Consider the following 25,680-nt stretch of genomic DNA (forward strand, 5'->3'; position numbering starts at 1 on the left):
ATCAATCTCATTATGAATGATGCACAGGTACATTTTGTGCATGTGATGTCACATGTTCCAACAAGTGCAATCATTTGATTGTGTATAATATCAGGTATGTCACTACAGATACTGGTCTGGGCACTTTGTGCTCTCTTTGAGGTCCACTTAAACAAGAGACACTCTATCACAACTTGACTAAGGATAACCACCCTTTATAGGAATCTTTGTCAAAATGGGATGCATGGCATTTCATCAAGTGAGTCTAAACAAGACATGTCAAAAACAAAAAACGTACACAAGAAAAGGTTTTTGCACATCAAAATTTGTATTTCATATTGCACTACATTAAATAAATGGCATTTTATATAAAACAATAGTTAAGACAATTCCCAGGCACCAATGAAATTCATAAATACTTCAAAATACATAAAAAAATCAGTATATTTTAAGTGAACACTTGAGTTTAACTACATTACAAAATACATATGTAGTTAGCAGTGCACCACAGAAGCTGAGATGTACAGAAATATTTGTACAACAGTAACAAAGGCAAATTAATGGGCAACATTCTTTTTCACATTTACATTAGTGAGTAGTAAAAGTATTAAGAGTGTCTGTTAGATTACGGTTTTATTATTTTGACCGGTGCTGTTGTGTATTTAAAGTTTAAAGACAGCAGACATGTCTAAATTGTGTTTGAACATGAAATCAATACGTCATATATGTTGCACATGGGATCCACAAGAGGGCACCACTATAATTAAATTTACCCTTACGTTAGTTGCTTTATGTAAACTTGAGCAAAATTGAGAGAGCAGAATGTTTTAATTTGCATTTAAGGTTACACAATATTTTCTTACGAAAAGCTGTAAGTATCTGAACCAACTTCACTGCCATGCAGATACACTGACAGTAATGTTTTAAAGTTTAATGAGTTGGATTTTTTCAATGCTCATGAAGGGATTGTTCAACCAAAAATTCTCTCATCATTTACTTATCCTCATGCTGTCCCATATGTGTATGACTTTCTTTCTTCTGCAGAACACAAATTAAGATTTTAAAAAGAATATCTCAGCTTTGTTGGTCAATGCAAGTGAATGGTGGCCAAAAATTTTTAACTCCAAAATGCACATAAAGACAGCATAAAAGTAATCCATATGACTCCAGAGTTAAATCCATATCTTCAGAAGCGATGTGATTGGTGTGGGTGAGAAACTGATCAATATTTAAGCCCTTTTTTACTAGAAATTCTCTACCCAGTAGGTGGCGATATGCATGAACAATTTGAATCGGAACAAGAAAAACTCTTAGCAGAGAAGAGAGCACTAAGGAGGGCTTGTGAAAATGGGCATTTATAGTAAAAATTACTTAAATATTTATTTAATCCTCACCCATACCTATCGTGTAGCTTCTGAAGACATGGATTTAACTAATTTAGCCAATTGCAGATGTTTCCTTGGCTTTATGTGCTTTTAGGAGCTTCAGAGTTCTGGCCACTTGCATTAATGAACCTACAGATCTGAGATATTCTTCTAAAAATCTTTGTGTTCAGCAGAAAAAATAAAGTTATAAACATCTAGGATGGCATGAGTAAATGAGGCAATTTTCATTTTTGGGTAAACTATTCCTATAACTCGTTCAAAAGTTATCTATACCTCTGAGATATCATGCAACTAATTTACCCTACTTTTAAAATATTGCAAAGAAGAGGTTGAAAGGGATGCCGTGAGCCTTAATTTCTTTAGAGATTACACACAGTAAAGGCTTAAATACACATGAAACGACACAACCGAGCTAAAAGTGAGGGTTGAAATATTTTTTTTTTTATATAAAAACGGTCCTTCCCTATAGCTACTGGCCACATTAAAACAATGAGAACATTCTGCTTAAAACACATTCAAACCAAGAGTCACTTGAAATGTAATAAATATCCACTTATCATATTTATGAAGAAATACTGAATATGAAGAAAAACAGTAGTGTTTTATGCACTTGAAATGACAACATCACTTTTCATCTTTTTAATGATTTTTTTTGGAGTTTCCATTTTTTCCTGTAGTAGGCTGTAGGACACAGGGGGTTCTACCGTGATGCTGTGTAACCATAATAAAACTGCTCATCGGGCCGGAAGCCATAAGCCGTGGCAGGACGTGCTGGATTCACACCTGTCTGTCCGTACCCATCGGTCAAAGAACTGGAGGAAGAGAGCAATAGACAGTTCTGTCAAGTAGAATAATGCAATTAACCATGTAGAAGTACTTAAAGATGAAATATGATCCTCAAGTCATCATCATCACTAGATGGCACTCTGACTCTGCAAAACCAGGCTACTTAGACTAAACAAGGGCACTGCTCCTACACTTCCTGGCAAAAATGAACAGATGTGGATCTCTGTTCATTCCTCTCATCATATAGGCATTCCTCTAGCCAAATGTCTATCAGTTGGAATAGGCTGGTGTGTTCGGTTTCTAAACAAACAACACCCAGTTGTCTATGAGACTCTCTGGTCTGTCCTCTTAAAATGTAGCTTGTTAGCTTTTCCCTTACCAGCTCACATAATGCAATGTTGTTTTTAGACCAAATCACTTCCAGCGATCGTTTACATATGACACACGTTACCGCCTTCTCTTCCAGTTCATTCACCCTCTCCGGGCAGGAAGTATGTCTTTATCCTCTGAGGAACGGCACTGCTGTCTGGGGACATTTTAGACTTTGTTAAAAGGCTCGAAAAGAAGAGGTTGGTTACCAAAGAGAGTCTAGGTGAAATTGAGACTCAGAGGCAACAATATAAGTTCAGATGACAGCGGCTGATTGGAAGGAGGTGGGGATGTGTCATAGGGCAGATAATATGTTAAAAGGTCAATAGTTGGCCTTATGCAGGTGACACATGCTTAAATGGATAGGTCACTCAAAAGGAAAACTGCCATCATTTACTCACCCTCTTGTTGTGGATATTTTAAAAGAGAATGTTTCACACTTTCATTGTGATTGGTGACGGAGGCTGTCAGTCTTTAACATTCTGTCTAAAAAAAATCTCATTTTGTGTTCCATGGAAGAAAGAATGTCATATGGGTTTGAAACAATATGATGGTGAATTATGATAAAAAAATAATTTGGGGTGAACCACCAAGCACTCAAAGCGTGTCCAGGTAACAGACAGACCTTAAACCCTTCTATGTGTGTGTTACGATCATGTGTATCATTCATTCCAAAGGGATGCTGCCAGTATTTCCAGGAAAACAGGGCGAAATCGTTGATCACATTTTCTGTAATGCTTCTCAAAGAATGATGTTACTAATGACTCAGACCAACCTAATTACAGAACCAGATTTTTTCCAACCAAGCTCATGTGTTTTAATCATTTAATCTAAGGGTAGTCTATGTATATCATGTCTATGTACGTTTTTATCAAGAATTTAGGTTAAAATGTAGATTCATGTATAAGGGTAAATGTATATTTTAGGTGCTGTGACTGGTCACTGTTTCTTTTCACCATTTTAATCACTTTTTTGCCTTCTCTTGTTCTGCCAGCTGTGGTGTGTCAAATAATTTTTTAAAGTACAAATATTACATGTAGTCTCAATGAATGTGAGGGCATAAAAGTAAAGAATTAGCAATATGCTGTTTAAATGATGGGAGAATTATCATTTTTGGGTGAACCAATCCTTTAAAGATCGAAGACATGTTGTACTTTTGTGATGATATGGGGATCCAAGACTGGATGCAGGTGGACAAAAGATCCCAGTGTGTTCAGTCTGGCCCCCGAGACTTAACACCCGGAAACCTCTGAACATGAAAGAGTCAAAGTTGCCAGTCTCTCCTCTTTCCTTTCTCTTGACCTCTTTCTCTCCTTTCGCCTCACTCAATACTTTGATCATAAGTGTCTGTCACAAACGCTTCTGATAACTGGAGATCAGTCTTTCACAATGCTGTGGTGGAATTTTGTCCCACTCTTCTTTGCAGAACTGCTTTAGTTCAGCCACATTGGAGTTTTCTGAGCATGAACTGGCTGTTTGAGGTCCTGCCACAGCATCTCAATCGGGTTCAAGTCAGGATTTGTTTAGGCCACTCCAAAACTTTAATTTAGCCATTCAGAGGTGGACTTACTCTTATGCTTTAGATCATTGTCTTGCTGTATAATCCAGTTGCACTTAAGCTTCAACTCATGGACTGATGACCAGACGTTCTCCTTTAGGGTTTTTTGGTAAAGAGCAAAATGCATGTTTTCCTCAATTATTGCAAGTCGCCCTGGCCCTGATGCAGCAAAGCATCCCCAAACCATCACACTACCACCACTATGCTTGAACGTAGGTATGGAATTCTGTGTTTGATTTACGCCAGATGTAAATGACCGCTGTCTTCCAAACAGTTCCACTTTCAACTTCATAGTCCACAGAACAAACCCAAAAGGTTTGAGGATCATCAATGAGTGTCTGATGCAAGAGAGGCCTGTAGTTCTTTGGATGTTGTCCTTGGCTTTTTTGTGACTTCCTCTTGGGGGAATTTTGGAAGGTCAGCCAGTTCTGGGAAGGTTCATTACTGTGCCAAGTTTTCTCCATTTGGAGATAATGGCTCTCACTGTGGTTCTTTGGAGTCCTAGAACGTTTGAAATAGCTTTGTAACCCTTCCCAAACTGATGTATTTCAATCACCTTTTTCCTAATCATTTGTGGAATTTTTTTCTACCTTGGTGTAACTGGGTGAGAACTTTTAGCCAACTTTATGCTGCTGAAAAAGTTATATTTAGGTAATGATTTGATTGAACAGGGCTGGCCGTAATCAGGCCTGGTTGTGCCTAGTCCAGATGAACCCCATATGAATGCAGTATCATATATTTGGGGATTTAGTAAATAAGGGCAAACACTTTTTCACACAGGCCCAGTTGATATTGGATAACGTTTTTGCTTCAATAAATAACATTATCATTTAAAAACTGTATTTTGTGTTAACTCAGATTGCTTTTGTTTTATGTTAGATTTTGTGTGAGATATACATTTTGTATGAGATATACACAAAAACAGAAGAAATCAGGATGGGGCAAATACATTTCCACAGCACTGTATAATCTACAGTGGTACCAAAAATGATTTGGACACTTGCGCCACAATTTATGAATATCATAGATTCAAATTTGTGGCATCTACGTTGTAAAAACAAATGATGCAAGCCCTTTTCTCAATGCTAACTTTTATTATTCAGTCATTGTTTTTTTTTTGCAATTACTTTTTACCAAAAGTAGTGGATGTATAAAGTTAGTTCCCCTCAAGTTCACACATGTGCTCTAGCAGAGTAACCACAGGTGTAGTTCATTACGTTAAAAGGAATATTCCAGGTTCAATACAAGTTAAGCTCAATAGACAGTATTTGTGGCATAATGTTGATATTGTAAGTGCCTCACTGTCACCTTGATTTTTGCTTTTTTTTAAAGAAATGGAGGGACGAGTCAAAGTAAATCTTTGTGGTAATCAATATTATGCCACAAATGCTGCCAATCAAGATTAACTTGTATTGAACACAGAATATTCCTTTAAATATGAAAATGCTCCACTAAGGTTTGACAATCAGAAAGGTTAAAGTATAAGTGTAGTGTTTTATTCTTTATTTTGAACAGTATAATTATTGTTTCACCACTCAACACTGCCTTTTAGTAAAATGTTTGGCTTAAAAAGTGTGCTTGTGCTATATTTCTTTAAAAATTACCACTTGGTTTAATACGGTTATCTAATGAAATTACATTCAGACATTTCTAAGAATTACTTTATTGTCTAAATATTTTTGGGGCCCATTGTACATTGGCTTAGTACCGGCTTGGTACTTGGTAAAATAGTATTACTAAAATGTTTAATGCCTTAAAACTTAAGGGGATAAAGGCCTGACAAAAAGTGTTTTCTCAAAAAATGAGTGCAGATTAATTTATTGCTTTGAAAATCTTAAAATAAAACCATTTTCCTTTTATCGATTCCCTTTATGTGATATTTGTCTAATCATAACAATAAAAAAGAGGAACTCCCATTTTTAAGTAAATGCAGCCAAGAATTTTTGTAATCCTTTTCATCTGGAACAACTAAGCATTCTCTATGTGCTACGTGCTATTCTAAAAATAAAAGTGATTCTATTAAAGGTGTTTTAAAAAAAAAAAAAAAAACATTTCCAGTGTATCTCGCTCGGCACAGGGGAACTGAGGCTGGGTTTCATTATTGTGTTAACCTGGATTTCTAACACCACACGGACAAAATGAAAACCACACTTTCAGGCTGCCCAATTCCCAGTGCACTCTCGGTGTATTCTGCAGGTATCACTTACAAAGAGCTGTGAAAAAAACACAGCTGCTTCTGCCCGCCTGCTTTGTTCTGACTTCACGACTCCGTCCTTTCTCTCTCTCGGACTGACCTATAATTTAACAAGCACTACTAATAGTTGTATCTGTCTGTTTCACAGCAAACAGCAACAGAACAACAAAGACTAGGGATGGGTCACAATGGGTCAATAAGTCACTGAATAATTATCTAACTGATAAATTGGTAGAACCTCGCTAATCAATTTATCTAGATTCTTTTTACGAATATTTTATAGTTTTGATATTTTTAGCTGCAGTGTTTTAATTAGCATGCAGACAACATGCTGTGTTATAGCTGCAAGACAGTGTGCACAGGGAAAACTTGAGTCATTAAATGCATCCCTTTAACCTGTTGATACGCACCCCCTTTCTGAGCACAAATCATGACAATGACATACCTGAACTTAAATGGTTGTATTTAGTGGGCCCTTTGGTGTATGGACACAGTTGTAGTATCTTTTGAAAGAAGACACTTTGGGCTTTATTTCCTGAATTAATATATGTTGTTATTTTATAAAGTTAGAGAAGCTGGGAAATTTATAGTAATGGAAATATGTTGTGCTGAACATGTTTTTATAATCTAGAAAAACAATAATAAAAGTGCCAAGACAACCCAGAAATACAATGTTCTCAAAGCCAAAATTCTAAAGAAGTTACGTTTGATGATCTAACAAAAAATGAGGTTCCTGTAAACTTTTTTCTCTGTAAAATTGCAGGAAGCATACAGAGTAAAATTAAGGCTCCACCTTTCAGGACAACACTAAATCTGACCACACTGCTCGGCTATCGTGAATAAAACTACGGCGCATTTTTAAAAACAGACTTTGGAGACAGGCTCATTTTGTTTACGAGACTCTAATATATAATATAATATACAGTTTTACAACATGAATGCTGCTCAGATTGCATAGTTTGTTGAAGAACGATGACGAAGATTAATTCTTTCAGGCGAGATCTCATGTAAACAATAGAGAATATATCAATATTTCCCAGATTTATCACTTTTATGGACAAAAAGTGCTATTGGATGTTTTTCCATGAACGCTTGACATGGACAATTGATGAAGTGTGGCGAACATCTTGCGATCGCGTTTTCATAACAAATGTATGAAGTCCTGTTTTGCTATTGCATGTTTTCATTTGTATTCCTGGCACAAATAACTAAATTGCTGTTTCTGGAGCATATCATGAAACAGAGATTGGATATCAATGTTGAACCCTTAGACCTTTGATGTATAATTTGTTAACATTAATTATATTTATAGACTGTAAATTACATATTAAATGTAAGCAGAGTGATGTCACTACTGTGTGCGGTCGATTGTGTATCAACAGGTTAAAGCACCGCTGCTACTGCCATTATATACATTTGGACAAGCGAAATAGTTGTTTTTAAGATGGTGCCTCAAGTTAAAACAGTCCAACTTTTGTATTCTGTTCAATTATGTTGCGCTCCTGTCTTAACAATGCTATGTATACACATTCCAGGTAACCCTGAAACCAGCCTAATTATACAGGGCTTCCTAGATACCAATTATTTGAGTAACCACCAATTAGTTAAGGCAACATACCATCTAGACAATTTTGTAGAAAATGTTGTTTTACACATCCCAATAAAAAAAACCACATGTGAGGTACTGGTCATACATAAGGGGTTTCAATGCACTTATTTAAAAGTGTGTAATATTTTAAAGAGGTCACTGCATTATCACTAAAGGCCTCATAGCAAATAATCTGGAAAAAAAGCTCAAATATTTTGTACAGTTACATGACACAAAGCAGGCCTCACCATAAATCAACATATCACATCAAGTCATCACATTAGTGCTTTGCTGAAATCCCCAAACAGTAGGTGAGGAGCAACTGAGGCAGATTTGTGAAAAGCTGAATAGAGGGAGCTGTTTACTCTCAAAGCTCAGAGTGTTACTGTTGGAGGAGTGCTGTGGCCTGCTGGGATGCTGGAAGACTCTTTGACACAGCACTTTTGAGCCCTGTTCTGCTTAAGACAACAAAACTGCCTGACACGGATGTGTGTGTGCGATACAGTAATAACAAAACCAACTGATCCGCTGCAGCCACTTTGAATGATTCATCGTATTTACACATACCTGCTGGGGAAACCCTGTGGTCCTAACAGGTCTCCATTTTGGAAGTCTGTGAAGAAGTCTGGACTAATAGCACCATCTGCTGAGATAATTCCATCTGTAGGTACAACACAAAAACCAACACAGGATTATTACTGGCACCGCTACGCAAAGCAACTACAGCCATAAAGATAAATCACAACTATCTAAACAAAATAAATACCACAAAACTATTACTTTAAAGACCCCATAAAATGGCTTCCAAGTGCCGTTTTCTTTCCCGTTTTGATGTGTTTCCAGTAGGGTGACCACCTGTCCTGTATTTTGCAGGACAGCCCCGAAATAGGAAGCTTTGTCCCGTGTCCCGCAAGTCATAAGAAGCGTCCTGCATTTCACTTATTTGTCTATATAAATGTTTTGTTGTAAAAAAAATATATAAAATACACATTAACAATGCATTTTTTTTTTTACTGTTCCCCAATTACAATCCCACATTTCTAAAATAAATAAATAAAATCACTAGAGCCTTGGCAAATTCAGTGCTGGTCGGAGAACTGCCATAAAATCAGCTTTTCATTTTCATTTTCATACCATTTTATAATTCCCTGAAATTTCAGGCTTGCCATGATCGTGGAAAGTCTGTTTTTCCTATTAAAATATGAATTTGGAGCAGGACAATTCAAAGGGTATTACCTTTTTTAAATAGCCATTAAGTTTAACAGCCTTAAGTTTACATCACATCCCTAGAAAGGAGACATTCTCATTCTAGAACATTGCATTGAACATAAATCAGTATTACGCCCCATGGTACAAGATGAGACAATATTTTTAATCCATTATAATTCCGAAAGAAAAAAATGCTCATTTGAAAAGCGTATATATTGCTTAAAGTTAATTTTGACAACTTGTAGCAGTTCAAACATACAGGAAGCTAACAGATACAGACAGAGAGCCACAAAATTTCAATTTTGATCTAATGGGGTCTCTACTGTAACTATATTCCTTGGAATTCCTGATCTATATAACCTGCACTGTAGAAGAGGTCTGGCCGTTCCAGGATGTCCCCATTATTGATGAAAGGCTCTCCATCATCTCCATACATAAAAGGTTCTGCCTCATCCATTTGCCGGTTCTCCACCATCTCCAGCCACTGAGAGTTGTGCCAGCGGAACTTCTCGCTCTGGATCTTTTTGCCCCACTCCACATCATACTCCTACAGACAGAGAGAGAACAGACAGAATATTAGCACAGGACACAGAAAGGCTCTGCCTGTGCTTCCTCCCTGCATGTGCCGTACCAAAGTGTCTGGGATGAATCAGGTGGGATGTGTTGCTTGGCAGAGGGTTAACATAGTAGCTATTTAAAGTCAACATGTAATAAAACCTCTTTACGGTTGGTGGAAGTAGTGAAGCTCAACAAAACCCAAGCACCCTGACTCTCTGATTAATCATCCCAGCACGGGGTTGAAGGCTTGCATCTCTGATGGCCACTTGAGGCCTAGGCCTCAAACAGGCCTCATTTTCAAAGGCCCAGCCCCAGCAGCAGGCACAGTGACACTCTTTCCCAGGACACAAATTCATCGTTGCAATCCAATAATAATCCTCCCAAGATTTTACTCCCTCTTCTACCTAAACATCTTATGGAGTTGTTTCCCTTGCCACAGTCACTTTTGGCTTACTCAGTGTAGGCATAAAGACAATCAATTATTGAGAAAAGTGCTATACGAATAAAACTAATTTAACTATTTATTACAAAACAGACATTCATACACGCATGACGTGAAGATAAAGTGGAAGGTGACCAACAAACCCAGCATAATAACAATGTGAAAATGCCTCTGTAAGTGAGGATTGTTGTTCTATCCACCATAGCTATGTGACACTAAGCAAATGCCCTCATTCTCTTTGATGTGGCTCCCTGATTTCACGGCCGATCAGATGCCTGTCTGATCAGATGTATGGAACACTTCCCTTGGCCTCAAGACCAGCCCTAATTACATTAATCTGAGGCCTGGGACAAATCAAATGTGAACGTGTTGCACAGCTTATAAATTTAAACCACAACCAATGCATTTACGTCAACTGTACCTGAAGGATATTTGCCAGTAACAATGACATTCTAATGGTAATTAGGAAAATGCTCATATTACTTCTGGTGTGCAAAACTATAGCTATAGAGGCTAAGACCAATTGCCAGCAGAGGAAGAAATTGATGTGCTGAAAACTTAAGAACAGGCCACAGTGTTGGGTTGCAGACAATATGGCTAGTTAGTTCTTAAAGGGATAGTTCACCGAAAAATGAAAATTCTCTCATCATTTACTTAATCGTACAGTAAAAAATAAGTTATATTTTGGCCTGTTCTCACCCAAAACCGATTGGACCACTTCAGAGATATGGATTAAACCACTGGAGTCATATGATTACGTTTAAGATGCCTTTCATTTGCTTTTTGGAGCTTCAAAGTTTTGGTCAAAATTCACTTGCATTGAATGGAACTACAGAGCTGAGATATTCTTCTAAAAATCTTAGTTTGTGTTCTGCAGAAGAAAGGAATACACATCTGGGATTTTATGAGGGTGAGTAAATGATGTGATATTTTTTTATTTTTGAGTGAACTAACCCTTTAAACACAAACTAAAGGTGAGGAGGAGCAGAGCCATACTCACAGCAATGATATCCAACGTATTGTCACACACTTTTCGTATTTCTGCATTTTTGTCATGCATCAAGTCAATGAGGTACGCTGGAGCTTCTGGAGATCAGATACGAGTCAAAGAGAAAAACCCTGTATGACTGAAAAAACACCATTAAAAAAAACTACTGTTTTTCCTACAATGCTTTAAGACAGTTATAAAGGATACGTGTTTCTTTTATAATGACATCTCTAGTGGCCTGGTGAAACACCATCTGGTAAAAGACATACACAATCTGACAGACAAACTCATCATCCTCCTGCTGGGCTGAAGGTGGACACAAAAGGGAGATTACATTTTCATTATATATCCCCCCACTCAGATATATTTAAAACAAGCAAACCAAAGGAGGGTAGAATGACTGATGAGAAGTATAATGCCAATAATTGCTACAAATGAGAGGCACCTAAAATAACTGAAATTGAATAAATATTTATTTTTCAAAAGAAATTACTCAAAATTCACTCAAAAATATTTAAGAACAGAATTTATGCAGTTCAGATGTCTGTTAATCAGTCAAGCAGGGACGGTTATCATCTGATGCCAATAATCTCAAAAATCCCAAATGTCGGTCCTGGCCAATAACGAACTGCCACTACAAAGGCTTTGAAAGCCAACAATTTAAAGCACTTTGAGCACTTGATCACTTCTTACCATTCAGTAGTTCTATTAGAGCAGGAATGATGCCTGACTTGGCCAACATTACGGCGCAAGAGTCATCCATGAAGACAGTGCCAATCATGATCACCACCTCCAGGATGAGGTCATCCTCTGCAGAGCCTACAAGGAGATACACATATCCAAAAACTTTCAAATAACATTCTGATATATTGGATATTGTGGGTTTTCAGATGATGTAAATAGTGAGTAATGCTGAGGTATGAACCTGGTTTAAGGTGGTCTTTGAGGTAAGGCACCAGGTTATACTCCTTCAACACCAGTTCCCAGTCCAGATCAGGAATGGTCAGATTGGAGAGAGTGCCCAAGCACTCAATCACAAACTCCTCCTCCTCCTTCAGTCCGATCTGAGCCGCCAAGTCTCCAACGTAGTCCTAAAAGACACCATTCAACAACTGTTACAAGTGTGAAATGCTAATCATGCTTTCGGTAATACACTTAGCATTCAAACTTCCTTGTCAGTGTGTGTGAGTGTATTTTAGCTTTTAACTCTTACAATGAAGAGATTTTTAGAAGGTCCATCATGCTGAGATACATTTCGGATCATCTTCATCAATAGGGGATCTTTTAGCTTCAGTGCCCTCTTCATAAGCATCTTTAGACCATTGCCTTGAAAATACACAGAATCCAACATTTAGCCTGGTCTTCACTGTTTTTTCAGTGTGTTTGAGCTAGAGTGTCTATTCTTACCTTCACACATGATCTGGGCGTTTCTCTTGTTGGCAGCCAGGTTGATGCAGAAGGAAATGAGCTCAGCATCAATCCTCTCCTCACCACAATCAAACAACATCTTCATTACCTGTCAATCAACCAATGCAACATTTAATAACAGTAAAATTATCAAAACACTAAATAAGGGTTACAGAGTGTGGTGGTTCCAGTACACACAGTATATAAACACTGATCCAAAACACAAAACTCAACACTCCACTCAATCACTCTTCAAAGTACATGGGAAACCCAATTAAATTTGATTGAGTTTTTAGATATTAATTTAATGGTTAGTTGATAGAGAAGTTAATACATAAATATGTCACATAAATAACATGCAAAATAGTATATTTATAATTCGATTGAACTAATCTTTTGTGCACTGAATAAAATGTCTTGACCTATAATCAAACCTGCCTTTGGCCCACAAAAAGACCTGTCAGACCTAGAACATTCTTTCCAAACTCCTGCATGCAATTTGTAAGTTTCCCAGACATCCAGGGGTTTATGATTTTTTTCAACAGATCCTGACTTTAGAAGGTAACCTTACATGTCACTCCCCATTATCTCAGCTAATGTCACCACACTCTGCTACCTGAGGTCAGGAGAGGGGGAGGTAAGGGTCCAGGAAGGGAGTCTAGGGGGTGAAGGAGACTGGGCAGAAGTCCAGGCCTATGCTGAAGCGGTCAAGGGTTGTCAATATTGCCCCCTGACATAAACGATAAGAAGGAGGCCCAGAGAGAGAACTCAGCCAGTGAGGAGGCAGCGGTGAGTATGCAAAGCATACATTCCCATACTGAGTATCACACACAGTAGCAGCAGCCCTGCAGCCTAAATCACAGTGGCTAGACTTACTGGCACCTGTAAGTTCACCCCACCAAAGCCACGGCAACCCCCAGCCTGCACCCACCATGCTTTCATCTCTCTAGTCACCCAATTTGTCCACGCAGGGCCCATCAATTACTTTCCTCTTAAAAGTTTAATGTCTGTTGAATGCTCTGCAAACTTTAACCTGGTCCCAACACATTGAGCCATGGTACGCATATGGCCAATGTCTTCATCTCCCCGTCATTTCATGCTTTCACTCCAGTGCACCTTTCAATAATAGTAAATTTTTCTGTTTTGGTCAGTTTTTGTTTTTTGATGGAAATGTCCTTTTTATATCTTTCAATCTTTTGTCATGTCATAATTAATTTTAGTTAATGTTTCACTGACAAATATTTCAGGGCCTATTTAGACTTAGTCACTTGTGTAAATAATGTGTCTTCATTAATCGAATTCCTCAAAACAAACTGTGCTTACCCCAATCTCTTTACACTTGACTTAATAAATGCATCTCCACAAATGGATATAATTTGATGTACTATTCCTGCCATATACACAATAAGTATGAAATAAGTTCACTTCCATGATGGTGATTATTCCAGGCAGTGAAACTTTGCTGCACTCGATGTGGCTCATAAAATCTAAAATAAGTTCAGCAGCTTCAGCAATTGTGGTACAAAATGCAACAGTTGTTATGTGTTGCATTTTCTGCACCATCTGTGGATTCCAAAACCTATGTGTACTGACATACACTCACTGAGCACCTTATTATGAACACAGGTAAACCTACTTATTCATGCGATTATCTAATCAGCCAATAGTGTGGCAGCAGTGCAATGCATAAAATCCTTCAGATACGGGTCAGGAGCTTCAGTTAATATTCACATCAACCATCAGAATGGGGAAAAATAAAATCTCATTGATTTCGACCATGGCATGATTTTGGTGCCAGATGTGCTGGTTTGAGTATCAGCTGATCTCCTGAAATTTTCACACAAAACAGTCTTTAGAGTTTAAACAGAATGGTGCTAAAATCAAAAAACATCTAGTGAGCGGCAGTTCTGTGGATGGAAACGCCTTATTGATGAGAGAAGTCAACAGAGAATGGCCAGAATGGTTCGAGCTGACAGAAAGGTTACGGTAACTCAGATAACCCATCTGTACAATTGTAGTGAGCAGAATAGATCTCAGAATGCACAACATGTCTGACCATGAGGCATATGGTCTACAAAAGCAGAAGACCTCGTTGGGCACTTTATTAGGGCCATTATGTGCCTAATAAACTGCTTGGTGAGCTGTAGTTTCATTTTGGAAAACGTTTACTGAATATTTACTCTCATTTATATGAATTATTATAGAAGTCAGTGATGCCAGAACATCGTTACCAATGATCAGACACAGAGGACAAAGGAGAAGGGGAAGTGAGTGAGTTATCTGAGAGAAAAATTACAGAGCTCTCCTGTCCCTAGCTATAAGCTCATTGCTAATGCAAGCTGATGTCTTACCTGTGGAATGCAGTCGGTGTAGGCAAACATAGACTTGAAACGGTCGTCCATGCTGATGTGGTACAGAATGCACATGGCGATCTGTCTCTGCGCTTCGTCTCCTGAAACACAAACACGCATATCATGAATGGACAAACACACACTCAGAGTATTCAAGTTAGACAGCAATACTTTCAAACACTTTCTTCTTTAGTTGGAAAATATAGGGCATATACAAAGACAGCTTGAAAATCGTGCTGAAAATGCTGATGTTGGCTCTCTGGAATATTTGAGTTTTGGTTGTTCAATCGACATATTCTGCTGTCAAATATTTTTGTATAATGATCGCAAAACTATAGAATCACAAGTTGTCCCAGGGCCCAGGCAATTCATTTTCTAGATAATTGTGCTATTTTCACACGTGAAAGGAAACACTCTGGATTTACAGCATGAATGTATGCCAATATTAGTAAGGGATATTATATGTAACTGGTCAATATTTCTAACCAGTGCACATGAGAAATGAGAACTTAATCAGACAGACACAGAGACCCAGAGGGGGGGGTGTGTGTGTGTGTGTGGGGGGGGGGGGTGTTGTTGATGGGTCAGAGCCGGCCTCAGAACCCTTAGGCAAGGTTATCTCAGCCTATCAGTGCCAGATGTGCTAGAACCCCAAAAAGAGAAGGGCTTCTCAATTTTATTGGGGAAAAAAGGAGGAAGCATAAATTTTACCGGCATTAATTCTTCAAGCCAAGCTGCTCTCCACTGCAAGTTCCACGATTGGCCCAAACATGTGCTTCTCATTAGAGAAAGACATACACTAACGTACAAACAGGCTCTAGCGCACACTCGGAGGTCAAAGGCAAACACACACGCACACACGCCGAGTTAACGCCTCGGCCTGCATGTAGGGAGAAGAGAAGAGGGGATCATTTATGAGCATGGAGGAGAAGGGCCAGTTAAAATGTTCAAAACAGCCTTGGAGCCTGGGAGAAAAAAAGCCATTAAAAATTCATTATCCTGTTCAGGGTGCATTTAGTGGGAGAGAAGGAGAGCTAAACTTCAATTACACCCCAGTAAGATTTAAACCATGCAACCGCCATAAAAGCCACAGCAGCCAGGCCTTCAGGCGTCCACTGTGAGCCTAAACGCTGATGTCCTTCAGAGATTGATCAAGACGTTGAGCAAGCACTAATGGTAAACAGAGCTGCTAAATAAAATATGAGAATTTGTAGGTGCTTAGTGCTAAATTAAACCTAGTTGCGAATAAAAAAATGAGTGAATTTCATTGCATTAGAAACACAATTTCAATCCTGCCAACAAATAATGCTAGACTGTTTCTTTCTGCCATTTTTGCAATTACTTTTAACCAACTGGTCCAACTGTATGACTTCAGTTTCCCTACATTTTACACAGGAACCTTAGTAGAGAAACAGTTGTACCTCATCAAATTAACTATGGGCATATTCATGAACATTTCATTACCAGAAAATGTCTAAATTCTACTGTTTTATCATTTGAAACCTAACTTCAAAAGTGTGCTTGTGCCATCTTTCTTTTAAAAATGCCACTTGGTTTGATATTTTATGATATAATGCAAAACCATTCCTAAATGTTTAATAAGTGTCCAAATACTTATTGGGGCTACTTAGGAATGTTTCAGCAGCATTAAAGGAATATTGTGGGTTCAAAACAAATTAAGCTCAATCGATAGCATTTGTGGCATAATGTTGATAACCACAAAAAATAATTTCGACTAGTCCCCCTTTTCATAAAAAAAAAAGCAAAATCCAGGTTATAGTGAGGCACTTGCAATGATAGTGAATGGGGCTAAACCGTAAACATTAAAAATACTCACTGTTTCAAAAGTATAGACACAAGACGTAAAAAATATGCATGTTAACATTATTTTAGTGTAATCAAATCGTTTACTAACCTATTCTGTGTAGAGTTATATCTCATTTTACAGCTCAGTTGCCATGACGACATAACACGGCAAACCCTCAAACAAGTATAAAAATGACGAATTAAACAGCTTTACAGATCAAATAAGATACAAGCTTTAACAGAAGAATTAATGTAAGTGCTTTTATAAAATTATAAGCTTCACATTTCTGCCTTTTAACCCTCCAACAATTGGCTTCATTCACTTATATTGTAAGTGCCACACTGTAACCTAAATTTTTGCATTTTTTTTAAGAAAAGGAGGAACAAGTCTACTTTTTTGTGATAATGAGCATTATGCCACAAATGCTGTCATTTGAGCTTAACTTGAATCGAAGCCGGCATATTCCTTTAAGCCATGCAAAAGGCCAAACAGTTGTTTTAGGACTTGTTTTCCTAAAGTGAACGGCTGTCGATCTGTGAATTCTGGACTCTGTCACTGAAATAACTCAAGGAGGATGGCTGAGAGGATCCCAAGTCTCACTTTCATCTTATCGGCAAGGTCCTGACCCTCAAAGGGCAATAATCAGACAGCAGAAAAACTCATTCCATCCTGAAGATTCATGAGGCATCTCGTACTTTGATGGAATGGGACTGGACGTCATATTCATATACAACAAAACCAGATAAAAGCAAAGTGTTAGGGTTTTTCTGAAATTCCTACAAAAACATATCATCCACACTACCAAGGGACCATCAGCTGTTAGCAGCCAGTCCAAAGTGATAGAAAAGAATGAGCAGTTGTATGTGTCTGGTGAAAATCTCCACAAGCTGCTAAATGTGGACTTCCCTCATGCTGGAAAAACAACATTTACTTTAGAGGTGAAGGTGTTTTTTTAACAAAGATATTATACAAATTGCTTGGGACACATGATACCCCCGTGAGGCTTTTTTAAAGCCAATTTCACCTGTATATGTAGCCCATGCACAAATCGTGTGCTGTGTTTCATCACAGGAAGTGGTTTTTGAAAGTCAGCACTCAGGAGAGCTAGACTGTAACTTTTACTCACATGCTATAAAGCTTTATCATGACTTCCACTGCTGTCTTGATGGTTGTAACACACATTCATGTTTGTCTAAGTTTGTCAAATAGGCAATTCATTTTCTGATGGATTTGGCACCATAACCATGAGATAACAGTCTTAACAATGGAAGACCAATATACCTAAATGCTAACCATATATCCATTAAAAGCTCAAGATCTGAAAATTGCATTGTGGTTCTCATGTGCTTACCCTTAATCATTTTATGTGCACTTTCTAATTTCCCTATAAAGAAATTTGTGACACAAAGGCTGTTCCTTGGCACTGAAATCAGTTGTTAAGGGGGTTTTAAAACATGCACATCTAAAACACTTTTAGGAGTCTTACCTAGCAGCAAGGTGAGTTTGGGCAGAAGGCCAACCTGCACCATCTTACTGCGGAGACATGTGTCAAAGGAGAGATTGAGAAGGAGACGCAGAGTGACATTCAGGAGATCTTCATGTTCACAGGGCACCAGTTTAGCCAGCTTCTCCACTGTATCTATCTCAGCCTATCAGAATGAGAGAGAGAGAGAGAGAGAGAGAGAGAGAGAGAGAGAGAGAGAGAGAGAGAGAGAGAGAGAGAGAGAGAGAGAGAGAGGTTCTAAGGTCAGCCAGTTAGTTCCGTTAGTTATGTTCCAGTGGCTTTGCTTGTTAACACATCTGCTTGCTCCAGCTGTGGTCAAACTCAGCCCCAGACAGACAGCCCGGCAGAAATCTGATCCCCATTAAGGCCACTGTTCACAACCTGGAACCAGTTTTCAAATCAAACTTTCAATGTTAATAACTGCCTGCACTTACAACCTCATTTTCACATTCAAAATTAGTACCAAAAAACATGAGATTAAGTAATCTCCAATCGATTGAAACTTTTCATTTAATAATATGGGAGTATTAGCTATTATATAGCATTTATCAAAGTCGTAAATAACGGCTCACTTTCCTTGCTCTGAAAGTAATAAATAGTGCCTTGACAAAGTTCAGCACACAGAATCTGTTTAATTAAAAAATTTGCTTCTGATTAATGAATCCAAATAAATGATGGCTGTGATAACCTCTCTTCTAGGGGTAAGTGTGTGATTGGATACAGATGGAGGATGTGTGGTATAAGTGGTCGACTACACTGTGCAGCTAAACTGGGTAGAACGGAACATTATATGAGCAACAACTCTGTGTGCACAGTGAGTTATGAGAACAGGTGTGGCTAATTTAGGAATAAAGAGAGTAATAACGAGTAATAATGAGGTTGGTGTAGTCTTGTGGGGTTTGAACCTGCAACCTTTTGTCTGCCAGCCAAGAGTTTAAAAAGGATAGTTCACCGAAAAGTGAAAGTCATCATTGACTCAACCTCATGTTGTTTCAAACTCGTATGACTTTTTTCTTGTTGAACACAAAAGGAGATTTTAAAGCATAATGTTAGCCTTAATCTCAGCCTTTTGTGTTCCAAGGAGTCATATGGGAACAACATAAGGGTGAGTAAATTATGAGAACTTTCATTTTTAGGTGAACTATTGTCCACTGTGGCCTCAGACAAAGCATTTAAAGAAAATAAAAATTGGGGATTTTGTGGCTATTAGTCCATGTCTATTAGCTTAGACATTCTATGTACTGTATGTGCTAGAGTACTCAAAGGTGACATTAAGTGACATAGCAGATATACTGTGCAAATTTAAAATTTACAGTTTTTCTCGTCTGGAGACAAAGATGTACCAAATGTATTGATGACACATCTTGCACACACGAGTGTATCCAATTTTTTGTCCAATAACATGCTCTCTAGAATGAGAGTGTCCCCTCCCCCTAAAGTCTTGTTTATACTTTCACCTCGCACCACAGCAAGTCTTGCGTGCATAGCTCTTGGCGGACTGAGGCATTTATACTTTAAGGGATAGTTCACCCAAAAATGAAAATTCTCTCATCACTTACTCAGTCACTTATCCCAGATGTGATTGACTTTCTTTCTGCTGCAGAACACAAATTATGATTTTTTTAGAAGAATATTTCAGCTCTGTTAGTCCATACAATGCAAGTTAATGGGAGCCAAAGTGTTGATGCTCCAAACAGCACATAAAAGCATTATCAAAATAATCCAGTGTTTTAATCCATATTTTCAGAAGATAGATGTTAAGTGAGAAACAGGTCAATATTTAATTCCTTTTTTCTTGAAATTCTTCTCCCTGCCCAGTATGGGGCGGAATGCATGAAGAACGTGAATCACTAAAAACACAAGTAGGAAATGAGAAAGTGATCTGTTTCTAACCCACACCTATTGTATTGCTTCTGAAGATATTGATTTAACCACTGGAGTTTTATGGATTACTTTTATGCTGCCTTCTGTGATTTTTGGAGTTTTCAAAATGTTGGCACCCATTCACCATTTCGTATTGTATGGACCAAAAGAAATTCTTCTAAACATCTTCATTTGAGTTCAGCAGATGAAAGAAAGTAATGCACATCTGGGATGGCATATGTGTTATTAAATGATGAGAAATTTTTCATTTCAAAAGAGATTTTATAAGGTTACTGATATGGCTGAACTCTTCATCTAACATGAGTGGTCATGATTTTATACATAGCCTATGTTTCAAAATGGAAATGAGGAAAATAAAATTACTGAATGAACCTTTATCCTCTGGTTACTTCAGGGTAACTGTTCCTGTAATACTGTGCACTGTACGCCATTTTCAATAAAAGCATTTGCTAATTGGCAAAGTGATGGAAACAAGAGGTTTCTTGCATATGATAGTATAAATCACCATGTCGTTCTTATTCTCTAAGAAGATACTGAGTTTCTTAAGGAAGGACACCACCAGCACCAGCAGCTCTTCACTGTCTCGGTCCAGCGTTTTAACCAGCAGGTGGACAATATTCTTGTTCCTCATCTTCAGCTCTGTGCGGGTGTCCTCAGACAGATTCAGCAAAAGATACAGAGCCACTGATGGCACAGATAGACAAAACAGCATGTTCATAATCAAACCATGTCAGAATATTGTCAAAACTAGTAATGCACAATATATTTAAGTGACATTTTATTACTGGCCAATAAAGTTTTTTATTAAATACAAATGTTTACGTTTCATTGGCATTAAAACACATGTACATGATTAACGAACATAAGTGTAGTGACAACGCAGCACTGGTCCAATAGGGCAAGTGACAGTTCAGTCAACTGGCCCAAAACTCTCTCACACTGGCACTGGGCAAATGGGTCATCCTTACGGTTGAGCCTTGTTTTGATACCTGATTTCAATTTAATAGCAGAATAGCTTTAATATAGAATGGATTTAAAATATTGGCCATTACAATTGTCAAAACAAAAATAATCATTGCTCAGATTTAGGCATAATTTTCATTGTGCATCCCTTGAGAAAAACACATTTTTAAGATCCAAAATGAGCCTGTTGAGTTAAAAATAATGGCAGTAGTGTACAATGTCTTCTACCTCTCAAAAGCTGTTCCTGTTTGGTCAGAAGTCCATGGTACTTCTTCAAGGCTTTCTCATACTCCTTCTTCAGGTTCTGATTATCTGGGTCATCGTCACGTTCAACAAGTCAAGGACTATGTTTATTGAGACCATGAGTCAAAGCAGCAATTAAAAGGTCAAATTTTGAATTAAAGCATAACACCAAAACCTGCCCCATGGCTTGATTTTACTTTTGCCCTTCCTATGAAACTCTGTCCCCTTTCACCTATGACCCCCCTGCACGCGCGCGCGCGCGCGCGCGCGCGCACACACACACACACACACACAGTTGTGTTTCCATGTTTTATGGGGACTTTCCATAGACATAATGGTTTTTATACTGTACAAACTTTATATTATATCCCCTAAACCTAACCCTACCCCTAAACCTAACCCTCACAAAAAACTTTCTGCATTTTTACATTTTCAAAAAACATAATTTAGTATGATTTATAAGCTGTTTTCCTCATGGGGACCGACAAAATGTCCCCACAAGGTCAAAAATTTCGGGTTTTACTATCCTTATGGGGACATTTGGTCCCCACAAAGTGATAAATACACGCTCACACACACACACACACACACACACAGACACAGACACACACAGAGACAGAAACTGAAAGGATATCAGCCTTCTTTTTCTTCAGCAGTTCATCCTGCCATAAGTCATATCGCTTCAACTCATGCTCAGTTATGCTCATGCACAGTGCTCCAATCTTGTAGTGAGTGATCAGGCCGTGGAACTGGGAAAAACTGAAGATAAAAAGGTACTTCTCAGTTCACTGTGTGAACTGTAAAAAGGCTTCATATCCAACTTTGCCAAAATAATGCCCCAACCCATGTCAAACATGGTCGCTCACCAGGAACATGATGAATGTTAACTGAATGTTAACATAATAACATTGGAAGGGCAGAGTTTTAAGAATGATTCTAACTATTCACATTTAACTACAGCCTCTCTTTTCATATAAGTCCTGACAGCAGCTAATATGTTATGTTATGGTAGGAGTATGTATCATTCTCATGAAAGTAAATACAGTCTCTTGATGGCACATTGCCATTGTTGTACATGTATCTCGGCTCTGTGCACAACACTCATCAAACTAAAGAGTGAGTCTTGGCTAGAGAGATGTTTGGCTCTTGTACCTGGAAAAGCAAAAGAAGACATAGATGATGGTGGTCGCCAAATCGACACTATGCTTCCAGTCTTCCCTCAGGACTCGGGCCAGTGCGCCCAGGACTGTCTCTGTGGGAGAGCAGACGAAACACTACATGCATTCAGTCATAATGAAAAGAACATACATTGTAAATACATAGTGACAACAGCTTGAATTATGGGAATGCTAGTGAATATGATGGGAATGTTGTGATGTTTTACAGTAAGGGCTCATAGGTGACAGGGCAATGGAAATGAACACCAAAAAATATTAGGGTAAAAGGTGGTGGACACTAAAGGGTAAGGACAGAGACATAGGCTGTATGGATCAACAGGGGTATTTTCTAGTTATCGCAGCACACGCATTGCAAGCAAGTGGCAAAACATCTAGATATTTAAAAATGATTTCAGATGACATTTTGGTTTTAAAGCTTCTTTTTTAGTGTACAGAGATGTTTCTTTACCACTCATTTCTTGTGCTACTATGCTCAACTTGTGCTACATTGGGATTTTTGAGGCAGGGGAACCACCTCACCTCAACCCCTAAAAAGTGCACCACTCTCCCTGTCAAAACAGTGCTGCTATTGGCAAATATAGCAGACTAAGTTCTGACACAGACATGCAGGAAATAGAATGAAGTGATGAACAAGCTGCCAAAGTTTTTTTTTGTTTTTTGAATCCGAGGTGCCGAAACGCTGTTCCAGACCATTCTGCCTCAATTTAACCCCTGCTCATAGGCCTATAGACTAATTTAAATGCCTGTGATTCAACATTGGACATGTCTGTGATTGGTCACAATGCTCAAGCGTGGCAAAACATATGCAGTACATTTTTATTTTTTATATAACAGGAGTGGACCTTAATGGAATGATATAATCAACAATTTTAATGATTAGTTAATCATGCAGCAGTAATGGTATGTTTGACTAATGGTGCAACCCTGTTTTGAGTTTTTTTAGAAGGAAGTGGAGGAAAACTGGCTTTAGTAACACTATATGCTACCTTCTGGGCCTTATATTACTACTGTATGAAGTACAGACATCCTTTATACCTTATTTGACAATTATTTAATACGAGTGACACAAAAATTATTAATTGAAGTTTAGTGAGAAGAAATGTATTGTAACAAAAAATGTATTATGCATCCATGCTGATATGACAAGGGGCAGTATTTGTTTATATAATAGAAAGGGCAGAAGTCAAAGAGGTGGGGCTTAGAGACAATTTACTTGTGAAAGGGATGGACAGAAAATGTAAAATTGGATGAAGACGGCTGTGTAATATGCTTAATATATAAAATATTGGCATCTAATATATAGGCCTATGACAAAAAAAACTGTATAAAAGTCAATAATATTAAACTTGCACCAAAAGCAAATCTTTGTTTAAAAGCACTTCAGTATTTTATAATTATTCCTTAGATCATGTAATATCTTTGGGCACAAAAATTTTGACTTTTATTTAACTGTGATTAAATTGAATTTATGGTGAAAATCAGAGTATCTATGACACTTATTCAACCCCTGAACCCTAGAACATTTTCGCACCATTCTGCAGCAATTCCTCCAAGTTGTCTGGGTTACGGGCCAGGTGGAGGATGAGTGTAGCACCTCTGATCTTCTCAGGGATGTCCTCATAAAGGAGCTCTACATAGTCATCTATGCTATTAATGTTGGCCTCTTCATCCAGCTACAGGATACAGAAGCAAAATTAGCCAAGGCTAACAGACACTAAATAAAACCGTACTTAAACACATAGATGATGGGGAGAAATTAACATAAGTACACACTTTTACATACCAGTTATCAAATACTTATGTCAGATGCCAAAATAACACAAAACACAACAAAATCTTAATTGAATTTATACCTCCATCCCTTCAAAAGGAGTGAGGTCTCTTGGCTTGATTGGTTTCTTTTCTTTCTTTTCTGAGCAAGAGAAAACACTTACAATTGAAAATTGAAAAAATTTACAATTTAAAGCATTATTTACTATATTTGTAACCCATTCTTCAACTCTTACCAGAAGATTTCTTGCGGTTCTGCAGGTAGAACAATAACTGTTCCACCTCAGCAAGTCTGGAAGGGGAAATTAGTCTACATTCCTCTACGACCTTCCGTGCTAAAGAGGCAATATCCGTGTTGGAATTCAGGCTTTTCAGACGAATGCTGCAAAGCAGAACAATATTCCTTATTAAATTTATGATAGAATTCAGAATTAAAGACAGTAATTTGCCCACTGTAGTGTCTCTATCTATCTATACACCCCAGTCCATAGGCTATATTTGGCGTATCTTACATTTTTTGGCATTCCTTGCGTTCTCCCAGCATTGGGTCTCCCATCTCCCCCAGAATAGTGGCTTCCACCTCATACTGGACAACCAGTGCTTTTTCCGTCGGGTGAACATCTAAAGTGCCACCCTTATATTTCCTAAACACAAGACATTGATGGGTCATTTATTCCTGCGTTTATTCATTCAACTTGTTTGTAAGGCACTTTGAGCTACCTATGAAATGTGCTCTATAAATAAGGCTTATTAGCCTATACAAACAATAAAGTACCATGTTGCTACCATAATTTTTTAAGACGTTCCTTTATCGTACCATGGTATCATTTGAAGTACCTTGGAGTAACAGGAAAGCATAGTGATAACCAAATATGTTTCGTTCATTCATTCGTCATGTTATATTTATCTTATATTGTAAAAATGGTACAGCCACAGTACGTTTAATAGAGTAAGGTTGTTTTTCTGACCATATCAGTCACAGAGGCAAATCTACAATTGAGGCCGATATGTTAGAACAGCCTATTTTAGAAGGATATGCAGCGCTTGCTAAGCAAATATTTCTGTGTCAAATATAAGAAAACATTTACAGCTATAGATGGTGTTATATCGTCATGTAAGCTCAAACTCGATTACTAATGATTCATTGTTTCCCTGTAACAGGCAGAGCTTCAGAGTATATCACACAAACACTCACCGTTTTAAATATCTGGCGTCGTCCGCTTGCATTGCCGCTCGTTTATTAAACTCAATAACCTGTGGGGATTATTTATGTCATATATTTTGATGTCTGTCTAGTGTCTGAACTGCCTCATCTTTGACAGGACGCTGCTGTTTGTGTTGCTATGGGCGTGTGCATTCGTGAAAAAGCCAGAGCGCTATGAAGTTGATGTATGCATCAGAAATGCCTCTAGCGCCACCTGTATTTCTGGAGGTATGTAGCTCTCGTTTGGTATACCAATGCAAAGGGCTACTTTCTCAATTTTATGGGATATATTTTGTATCCCATTTTGTATTTT

The 25,680-nt window shown here is 38.0% G+C and overlaps 1 protein-coding gene across 1 annotated transcript; it reads right to left on the reverse strand.

The window, feature by feature from the left end:
• Positions 1 to 294: 294 nt before the first annotated feature.
• kifap3a (kinesin-associated protein 3a) lies at positions 295 to 25,507 on the reverse strand. The gene is made up of 20 exons (XM_052099066.1): positions 25,359 to 25,507; positions 24,676 to 24,807; positions 24,400 to 24,545; positions 24,247 to 24,305; positions 23,925 to 24,066; positions 22,368 to 22,467; positions 21,850 to 21,974; positions 21,201 to 21,299; positions 20,515 to 20,693; positions 18,108 to 18,270; positions 14,815 to 14,915; positions 12,464 to 12,572; positions 12,270 to 12,382; positions 11,982 to 12,147; positions 11,750 to 11,875; positions 11,264 to 11,362; positions 11,069 to 11,154; positions 9,429 to 9,615; positions 8,427 to 8,520; positions 295 to 2,176 (listed from the first exon to the last, which is right to left on the reverse strand). The coding sequence occupies exons 1-20, from the start codon at positions 25,388 to 25,390 to the stop codon at positions 2,065 to 2,067; spliced, it is 2,370 nt and encodes a 789-aa protein (XP_051955026.1). The 5' UTR covers positions 25,391 to 25,507; the 3' UTR covers positions 295 to 2,064.
• Between the last annotated feature and the right edge of the window lie 173 nt (positions 25,508 to 25,680).

Source organism: Xyrauchen texanus, chromosome 30 (genome assembly GCF_025860055.1).
Source record: "Xyrauchen texanus isolate HMW12.3.18 chromosome 30, RBS_HiC_50CHRs, whole genome shotgun sequence".
NCBI lineage: Eukaryota > Metazoa > Chordata > Actinopteri > Cypriniformes > Catostomidae > Xyrauchen > Xyrauchen texanus.